General features: G+C 42.6%; 1 protein-coding gene across 1 annotated transcript; it reads right to left on the reverse strand.

Annotated features, from left to right (window-relative positions):
- Positions 1-9092: 9092 nt before the first annotated feature.
- On the reverse strand, positions 9093-10124 carry LOC124649944 (RING-H2 finger protein ATL66-like). The gene has a single exon (XM_047189512.1). The coding sequence runs from the start codon at positions 10122-10124 to the stop codon at positions 9606-9608; it is 519 nt and encodes a 172-aa protein (XP_047045468.1). The 3' UTR covers positions 9093-9605.
- Positions 10125-10963: the final 839 nt, after the last annotated feature.

The raw sequence follows: 10963 nt of genomic DNA on the forward strand, positions 1-10963 counted from the left end.
GGTAATGCAAAATATTTCAAGTATACTTACAAGTTTCGATTGATGGAAAATATTCAAGTTGTTAGCATGCACCTTCATGCCAACTGAATCTAAGATACTAAAAGGTCATTTGGTTGGTAGAGTATATTTTCCTCATGCTAAATGGGGTATACATTACTTAATTTACTTATGGACATCTCAGTTTAAAACACAAATGCTTTGTCATGAAAATTGTATACACTAAACTAGTTTAGAACAAAGGACCATGTATTTGTATTTAACACTCGACCCAAGAATCATTTATAGGAATAGCTTATTTTCCATATTCATAAATTGGCTAGCATGGATGCACAAAATCTCTCAAGAAAAAATGACAACACGTTCCATCACTCTTCTTAAACTACATATTGATACAATTTTTCCAAAAAAAAAAATGTGTGTGTGCTGCCAAAGAAAAAATTGACCAATTTCATGAAAAATTGATGTAAGAGCATCTCCAGTCGCGTCCCCAAGCGTTATTTTGGGGGACTACGGACAAGAAATAGAGAAAAACGTTTTCCAATCACGTCCCCCAAAGCTAAATAGCGTCTCATTTTGTGTCCCGCGTCCATGCATGCAGTCCCTAGTCTCTACATGCCATTCTATTTTCCCACACTTTCTCTCACCTACTTTTTCCCTCATGGGTGGTCCCCTCTTTTAAAATACACTAGATGATACCCCGCACGTTGTTGCGGGATATTTTATTAATATTTGTTATATTATTCTATAAATTATACTTCTTGGAATAGTCAAATTATAAAATAAATTATTTATAATTAAGATTAGTCATTGTGCTTGTAGAGAAAAACATATATCTATGAATTCTGCACAGTTGAAGTGATTAAACCAATATCTACGTGCCACCTATGAAATAGTCCAATAAAGTTAACATATATTCGTAGAATAAAAAGTATGGAAGGTATATAAATGTACATCCAAAACAAACCTTTCAGTTGTAGGAATACAGAAAGGAATACATAGATCCCTACTTTTTGATTGGTATCTCTATAACTAAGTATTTCATCTCCATTAAAGATACTTCTCTCAACATATTAATTTTTCATGCAACCATGTTTACTTGATCAACAAATGAGTGGAGATGAGTCAAGCTTTCATTTCTGTACTCTTCCGCACTAAGTACTCCATATAATCAGAGACTGGGCACTTGAAGGAAAGCACCGATTCCATTGTCTAGTACGGAGTAACTCCAAACTGAATGTTGCAGTTCATGTCCCGCTAGAATGTGTCATAGGGGTAGCTAGAAATGGGAACCGTACACCAAGACCAGGTGTAGTCCAGTTTAGCCCAGCACATGACTTGGACTAACAAACTGAGATAATTTCAGAGGAAGTCCTGACCGATCTTGGCATATCAATCAGAAGGAAAGAACACCAATTTAACTTTTTGATCTAAAAATATATGAGGAGATACCGATTCATGTGACAATTGCCAATCTGTATGCGAAGGCGAGCGTCAGTACACGACGACCTTGGAGATTTGTTGTATGAAATACCAATACATGTGAAAAGTTAATCCATTCTACAAATAGGAAAATGAGTACCTCTAATGCATGATGCCATCGTCTTCTTAGAATGCTTCCCTACCATCATTGATAAAACATATGGAGAAAATATGATTCACCAATAGCACCGGGCTGCCATTGTATCTTCTCACTCAAAGCAGAACATGATGGAGCTTGTCGAGAAACCTGGCCGCGGTGCTGCTCGTCTAGATCACACGCCGACATTTCACACGCGGAGCGCCGGAATTGTCCAGAAATCCATCCGGGTGGAGAAGGCATCAAGGCAGGGGTTTCAAGTTCCTCGCCAACAACACAGTGTTTCCGAGGAGAAACCTGACAGCGTGTATACCCATGTTTGGTGTATCCGACGGGAATGGAGCAGCTTAAATAGGGAGAGTACGTCCATGGAATACATTAGTGGGCGGTAAAAGAACTCCATCAGTCTTGATTGCAGTAGTGGAGGAGACGAAGAGGAAAGGATTTACTCCGGGATGCGAAGAGACAAAATAAATCAATTGTTGAGGAATTAACTGAGGTGATACATAGGATTGCTGCAGAATGTGAACAGACAATATAAATCCAACGTGACATAATTAATTGAGGTGGCTTCCGAATGTGAACAGACAATATAAATATCCAACGTGACATTTTTTGTGTGGCCGAGGTGGCAGGATTGAAGACACATGGCAGCTTAGGATTGCTGAGATATGCTTCATGAGGTGGACACCTGCACATGATGACGTGGAAGAATTGCTTAGGTGGCAGGTTACGATTGCTTAGTGATGCTTGATGAGGTGGATACCTTGCATGTGCAGGAAAATGGGATCACCTATTAAGAATAGAAAGATACATCTGGACGCTATTTGACGGACGCGGCTGGGAAGGGCATTTTTTTTACAGATTTTTCATGTCTTTTTGATCGGCACTGTCCCCAAATACGTCCCAAATTATCATGCTGAATCTTTTTTGAGAGACGCAACTGAAGATGCTCTTTTTATAAGAGATCGTACGTTCTGAATGTGGATCACAAACATTGTGTGTTCTAGCCGCGACAGTAAGTTTGTGTTAATGGCACCTCGCGGGATCGAAGCCCCGTCCGGACGTAATAAAACTTTATTTGTTTCATCAGCACTGACCTAGCTGTATGATGGCACAAAATATTACATGTGCAAGTTAAAAAATGCTAGGTTTTTTTTTTTTGCAAAAACTATAACGTCACATGTCATCTTCCGATTGATTGAGGACCAAATCTTCACATGATTGCAAATTGTAGGATGTTAGCTTCACACTTTACAAGACTAGCAGCAGGGATGAAACCGCTAGCCTTAAGGATCAATTGGTCCAAGCTGGGCTGAAGCACGCACGGTCGCTGAAGGAAGCCATTGCTGCTGGGGACGCCAAGGTGGAGGAGGCCCGGAAGCAGTTTGCTGAGGCCGAGGGGCAGCTGCGGGCGGAGGTGGGGGAGGAGACCAAGCTTCTGAACTTGGAGCAGGAGAAAACCGCGGGGCTTTCTACGTGGAAAACCACGATCGACCAGATGATCCGGGACACCGACGACAAAGCGTTGAGTATGTGTTTCTTTTCTTGCTTATAAGCTTTTTCCTCTTACCGGTTTATGCTTATACCGAATTCTTATGTTTACGCAGGGTTGTTCCCGGACTCTCAGGAGCGCGCATCACTCACTGTCTCCAAGCTCCGGGCCGAGAATCCGGTTGCCGATGCTGGCGCTACCTGGACCACCGAGGACCACTTGGCTGCTCTCCACTCCCGGATCGCCCACATGAAGGTTCCCGATCGGCACCTTGGCGAGCTGCCGGTGACCGCGCTCAAAGTTTTCAAGCTCCTCTGGCCCGGAGAACCGGTCCCGGATGACCTCAGCGGCCTAACGGAGCGTCTTGAGGGTGCCGGTAAGCGGTTCGCCGAGTGGCGGCATTCCGCTGCGCGTGCCGGAGCTGACACAACGCTCCGGTTTGTCTGCTTGTGGTACAAAAATCTATACTTGGACGCCCTGCACAGCATGCATGGGGATGCTCCTACTGACAAAGTCCCAGAGAAGACTGCCGCGCGCCTCGACCGTGCCTACCGGATCGCCTGCTACACATCGACCAGCACCTTCATCCCTCCTCCAGCGGACCTCGCCGAAGAATTTACCGATGATGATGAGGAGGAGGAAGAAGCTGAAGATGATGAAACTGAGGAAGATGCTGCTCCGGATGCCCAAGGAGAGCAAGCATTTGAAGCCCCTCGTGCCCCAGAACAAGCCCTGGAGAGTTCATCTCCACTCTATGAAGATTGATCTAGTCTCACCATGGACAACGTCGTAAAATTTCCCCCGGTATGCCGGGGTGGGAAGCTGTATGATACAATTAAGCCCTTTTGGTTGTGTTGAACTTAAGTAGTTATTAGGTTTGCATGCTTGACTCTGAAGCTTATTATGCTAAACCGGTAACTTGGTTTGAGTTAACCTCTTTCGATTCGTTTTGGTTTTCAGGCAAAGATTCCGGATTCATTCCCGAATTCAATCTGATCCATACTTGGTTCTTTTGCTTTGGCTCTGTCTTACGTATGAGGCCCAAAGTTCTTTTACCAAGCAAGCATTTTCTCGAACTTAGAGAAAAAACTCGAATTTTTTCGCAAAAAACCGGTATCACCGGGGTTAGTTAAATACTTTCTGGATTGTTTATTTACAGTTTCTTTCCTGTCTTTCATGTGCTCAAATCCTTCCGGTTTGTCTTGCTTTCCATGAAGCCGGGTTGCGGACAACAGCAAAGTCAAAGATTTACCTTTAGGTTAAACACATTACTAAACCGGAAAGGAAAGCTTCCAACAAGCAAACCGGTATACAGAAAAAACAAACACATTGCATATGATTTCGGTAGAGGCAGTCCCCGAGATACATTCGAGGTGACGGCATGTTTATTGACAGCAAATAAGGTACAAAAAAGGAACTCCTTACATTACATCCTTAGGAATAGAAAGGGCGAAGTAGAGCTACGTTCCATGGACGTTTGGTTTCCTCTCCTGACCTGTCCTTCTTTCCGTCCTTGGGTTCCTGTGCATCGATTAGGTAGTAGGCATCATTGTGCAGAGCCGTGCTCACAATGAAAGGTCCTTCCCATGGAGATGAGAGTTTGTGCTGTCCCTCAGTGTGCTGCACTAGACGTAGCACCAGGTCTCCTTCCCGGAATACCCTCGGGTTTACCTTCCGACTATGATAGCGTCTGAGGTTTTGTTGGTATATGGCCGATCTTGCCAAGGCTAGCTCTCTTTGTTCCTCGAGCAAATTGATATCGTTTTCTCGGGCCTCTTTTACATCTTCTTCGGTATAGAGTTGAACTCGTGGTGAGTCATGGATGATATCGGTTGGTATGACCGCTTCTGCTCCATATACCATGCAAAATTGTGTGTATCCGGTAGACCGGTTTGGTGTGGTTCTTATGCTCCACAAGATTTCTTGGAGTTTTCCCTTTCTTGTGGAGTATAAGAGAGATGTATTGCGTCATCTCTATGTTAGGACGTGATGCCCATATGAATGCTTATCAAACACATATTGAAGTTCCACTAATATCATGTCATTGATGAATTGTTAGTGTCCACTACAACTTAAAAAGAGAGTATAAAAGTGAACCCATGAACTCCGGTCCAATTTTAATCATCAGAAACACCTTTCCACTACATAATTTTATCATACTCTATACTTGCAGCAATATTTTAATCCGAAAATACAGAAATACTTTCTTTACTTAAGCACACACACAAAACCCAAAAACAACTATCTCTTTACCCGTTTTATTTAGTTTACATAGTTTATTTGATTTACTATACTTTCATTACTTCTTTTATCTATAATTCCTAATACGAAACCTTGTGCTTGAAAACCGCACGGTGGAGTTGGGGACACAAGGCAAAACTTTGCTTTGCATGATTGCTGGAAGAAGAGGAAAATGAGATACCTCTAAGCCAATTCCCCAAGACTTCGATATAAACCCTCGAGTCACCCTTGTGGGGAAAGCTACTCTTGCTACGACACTCTGCACTTGGAGTCCCAATGAATTGACGATATACGCGAGTGTCATCAATATTCAATCTTACTAGCCGAAAATATTCCTCCATGATGCACTTTTGTTACCTTATTAAGCTCATAATTTAGTACTAAAAAGATTATTTACCATGATGCATGTGCATCAGGGTCACACCATAGAGTTCCGCCCCTGCGCCTGCATCCCAAACGACCACCGTCACCAGTATCTATCTTCTTGCCACACAAGATCCACGACAAGCATGGTGTCATAGTGAGCTCCATGGTGGAGTTTGGTGGTGCACATCTTCATATTTATTACAGAGAAGAGTGCAATGACAATGTCGAGGGAACACTATCTAGGTTTTGTAGTTTTGGTTTTCAATGATGTTGTAATTTTGGGCTAGATTGGACACCAGGTCAATGTAAATTTCATCACTCACCAATCCTTATTTCCCATGAGTAACACCACTATCCCTAAGAAAGTGCCAATGATAAATTAATTTAGTGATGTCGTTTGAGCCTTATTCAGTTGTGTGTTGTTATATAGTAGTGATTGTTGATGACCATACACATAATCAAATTGTACAATATGCAAAATTAGTAGAATCCGCAACATTTATATATGCTAATGTCATTACTATAAGCGATACTACATTAATACCAAGTAACACAAGATTCACACGTGAGCCAGCCACTATCTCTTGAAAGAAACATTTTGTCACCAAGAAACATGTGAGAATCATACAAACAGTTAATTGTACACTCTAGAAGTTTCTCTCTCTCTGTCTCAAAATATTTTGCTTACATATATATGCTTATGTATTCATTCACTATAAACCATTATTATTGTTAGACCATATTTTGTAGAGTTTCTATAACAAATACATACACACAATATACTTATGCAATGGTCAAAACTAATTGAATAAAGCAACATTATATTGTTTCAAAATATAGTATATAACAAATTGGCAGTGTACCTTTACATGATATAGATTACAATTTCATAAGAAAGAACACTACAACTCATATTTCGAACCATTCTTATGTTGTTAACTATTCTAAAAAGAAAATATTCATTAAGATTGTATCATGTGAAAAAGTTATAAATAAGTATAAAATTTTAGTACAAATTATATTTATGCAATTTACCCGTAGTTCCAAATTATAAATGAACTGGCCATAGTAACGGCTAGATACTCACATATTTTCCATGCGACCTCCCTTGGTTTCCATGCTGTCCCAATCACTTTGCATTTTAGAATAAAACTTAATTTTTCCTTTATTTTTCCCTTTTTTCCCGTTCAGGTGACCCTATCAATGGCTATACAATCCCTTATTTTCTGTGCAACCTCTGTCACTTTGCAGTTTAAAATAAAACCTTACTATTTTTCAAATTATTAGATGCATGAGATGCACATGCACATATACTACCTTTACCCTTTCGTGTCCTAAAATCATAGGATGCTCCTAGAGGAGCATTGCCAAGGAGGATACCAATCGATGAGGACAGCTTCCCTTTAGCAAAAGGCTGTGATTTTCATAGCTATATACTCACACATCTAGTTGTAAGACTCATCTGACATTGTTTATACCCATATTTGTTGAAATAAGTTAATCTCCCCTCTTCTACAAAAGAAAAGTAAAACCAAATGTGAATCCTTGCCATGGTGAGTGCTACTTAGATATAAGAATTTCGCACATGAACAAAGAAGAATTTCGCACATGAACAAAAAGAGAAGGGTAAATCATCAAAATTACTTGGTTCGATTATGGATCACACTTCTTTTTTTTGTTCATGTGCGAAATTCTTATATCTAAGTAGCACTCACCATGGCAAGGATTCACATTTAACACAATATATGCCACTTTAGTTGTCTCACTATAAATTTTTAGGTGACTATTCTAGTTTTGAATGGTAAATGGCGTACTCACTCACAAGAGAGGCATTTTTCTGAGCAGGTGCTCAGACCCCATCGGGGATGTTGATAGGTCTTGTACCTGAAACTTTGTACTGTAGTTCATAAAAACATTTTAGATAGAATGTGAACAAAATATTTCAGGATTTTATGACATTAAATCTATGTATTTTTTTATTTTTTTAAAGAATTTGTTTTGAATTTTGAATATTTGAAAATTTTAAACTGCTCAAAAAAAATCTAATCTATTTTCTACATTCTAATTGTAATGTTTCGGTGACTAGCAAAGTTTCGAATCCATATTTAATATAGTTTGTGAGATTAAAAAGGAAAAAAACTGAAAAGGTGAGGATCTTCTTTTTCGGTGACCGTCTGCAATTCTTTTTCCTTTCGTAAAAATTATCATAACAATATTCGTTTAGTCGTTCGAAACAAAAGATGTACTATATACATGCATGCTCTTCTGTATCTTATTTTCCAAGATGGTAATCCGGCCGAAGGGCATGCATAAACATGGAGAAGGACGCCCTGCCCGATCTTCCGGGCCATGTCCTCACCAAGTTAGCTTGGCGCGCCTCTTTGTCGCGGAAAAGACAGGGCGTCAACCACTGCCCTCCGATCCGGTTCATCAAATTGCACCTGGGAAAGATAGAGTGGGGGCTCACCACTAGCAATGACCACCGATGATGTGATTAGAGATAACCCCATCCGGTCTCCCTCCCTTTCATATCCAGCTTTAAAGTGAAAATTAAAATACTGCTTTGCACTCGTCGAGTACAGCTACAAGTGAAAAAGCAATAGCACCAAATTTGTTATTCCCTCGTTTTTTATTAGGCCGCTATGAATTTTGAGCGAAAATTTTGACTAATAAGTTTACAACAAATTTTTTTTGTCATTAGGTTCATTAGGTTCATATTTAAAACATGTTTACAACATTTTTTTTTGTCATATTCCCTCCTTGAAACATAAGTGTTGCTGCTTTGTTTAGATATATATAGATGTATCAACGCGACAGATATGTCCATGTCGACAAAGCAGCGATATATCCATATGAAGATAAAGCACCGATATTTATTTTGAAATCGGAGGAAATGTAACTTATATTTCATTGGTTAAATTATTTGTCAAAAAATTGCCTTAAAATGCTTGCAGTCAAATTCTTGCCTTAAAATGCTAGTGATCAGGGAGTATCCTTTTCAGCTTTTGCCGAGGGGATATCTTCCGGCTCCATCGGCCTGCTAGCTAGTTGCCTTGTTCTGGATCAGAGCGAATGTCCAAGTTGGAGGAGACGGGCGCCATGCATGATGGATGAGCTTGACATGAGGGACTTCGAGTACGCGTGAGAACTAATCAAGTCTCGGTTAAAATATTTGCCTAGTGCTAGCTTAGCAAGATGTGGTACTGCCACTGCTGTTTACGATAACTCTAGCATCTAATCAAGCACAATTAGCATTGCTCATCTTGTGCATTAAGAACAGCTAGCAAGCTGAAGATGTTCCCTAAATTAATTATAGTTGCAACGTTTGAAAAGATCCACCAAAGATGGTTGAAAATTAAAGAGCGTGTTCCGAACGGAGAGAGGGGTGAGGTGTTGCTTAGAGACGGCGAGACGCAACCTTTGCACAGAACTACATTAGATAAACACACACCCTTACAAAAACTAATTCAAAGTACAGATTACTTAAACAAGACAGGGACAACTGAGAGATCTTCTGACTAATTAAACTTCAGTTCAAGATTCCACTAGTTCCAGTGCGAGTGAACTACCACCAGGTGGCATTCTCCTCCAGTCAGGAAACTAACTAATACTATGACGCGAGATACTTAATAGAGATAACCAATGTACAGCCTACACTACTTCTCTTGTGGAGCCCTGAACAAGCAAATTAAGCTGGGAAAGTGTCCGGCGTGGTGACCAGACCCCACGCCGGCCGGCGTGCAAAGAACGCCGCCCGTAGTGCCATTGCAAAGCTAGCCCTGCCTTTCCGGCCGGCGGAGCCTCCACCAGACGACGAAGGACTTTCGGTTAGCCACATTGTCCATTCTGCCCTGTTAAACCGGACCGGCTACCTTAACTTGTTGCGGTCAAGGCAGGCATAAATGGCGCGAGTGGCTTACAGGTGAATCACACCGGGGAGTCGGGGCTTCCGTTGACGGCGACGGCGTCGGCACGGAGAATGGTGCGGCAGAGCGGGCAGCTGGGATGGGAACGGAGCCAGTCGTCGACGCAGTCCGGGTGGAAGCGGTGGCTGCACTGAGGAAGCGCCTTCACCTTGTCCCCGGCCACCAGAGCGCTGATGCAGATCGAGCACTCCGCCTCCACGGCCTGCTCCTCCTCGGTGGAACGCTCTGGGATGTAGAGCGTGACGGGGAGCGCATTGATGGCGTCGTCGTCGAGTCCGGGGGGCGCTGGCAACGCCGCGGCGAACGAGGAGGCCTCGAGGTCGGCGGTGCGGAGGCTCCTGCGGGTGCACGCCCAGCGGAGGTAGAGGCAGACGGCGACGAAGGCGACGAGGAGGAGGAGCAGGCCGACCAGCAGCGGCACGGCGCGGCCGTGCAGCGCGAAGTTGCTGTCGTCGACGTCGCCGTACCGCACCTTCATCACCTGGTTCGTCGTCCCCGCCGCACCCTCCTGCGCGGCCATCGTTTAGCCGGAGCAAGTTCTTGCCTCCCCGCCGGCCGGCCGGTTCCTCCTGGGCGCAGCACGCACACACGCACACGGAAGGCTCGATCGGCGGGATCTTGTACTCACGCTCTCACTCTCACTGACGCCATGCGTAAACGCGTGGTAGTCAAAGGCAGCGAGCTAGCGCATGGGAGACTGCGCGGACGCGGCTGCCGGCCTTGTGGGATACGCGGTCGACGGAGCAGGCTGCAGCCTGCAGGCGACGAAATTACCGCGTGAGTGGAGTGGAGTGGAGGTGAGGCCTGGCGAGCGAGCGACGCGCGAGGTCCGAGGAGGGCGTGGTTTTAAAAATCCATAGTCCTCGGCAGTCCCTTTTAAGGTCGAAAAAATGGCTCCCAGCCAGCTTCACTTCACACAGTGGGGCACGGGCAGAACCTAGCCGCGAACAGACGAAGAAGAAAAGAAAAAACGTAGACGGGAACAAATAATACTACCTCCATCCCAAAGATTAAGATTTATATTTTTTGTGAAAAGTTAAATCAAGTAAAGTTTAACTAAATTTTTAAAACAATCTATAAACAAATATAATATTCTGTAGATATCATATAAAATTATATTTCATTATCTATTTAATTATATTAATTTTGTATTTTGCATGTTAATGATTTTTGGTAAAAATTTGGTCAAACTTGACATAGTTTGACTTTCTAAAAATAATACAAATCTACTTTTGGGACGGAGGTAGTATGCAACTGGGTAGATGAGGGCATCGTTAGCGAGCAACCCAAACAAAAAATGGTCCGATTCTGTTTGTTTAGGTTGGTCACAGATAAAAATATAGTTCGTGGTCTGGACTA

This window comes from Lolium rigidum, chromosome 4 (genome assembly GCF_022539505.1).
Source record: "Lolium rigidum isolate FL_2022 chromosome 4, APGP_CSIRO_Lrig_0.1, whole genome shotgun sequence".
Classification (NCBI taxonomy): Eukaryota; Viridiplantae; Streptophyta; class Magnoliopsida; order Poales; family Poaceae; genus Lolium; species Lolium rigidum.

Coding starts and splice junctions, on each gene's coding strand:
- LOC124649944 (XM_047189512.1), bottom strand. CDS start 10,124: ATGGCCGCGCAGGAGGGTGCGGCGGGGACGACGAACCAGGTGATGAAG.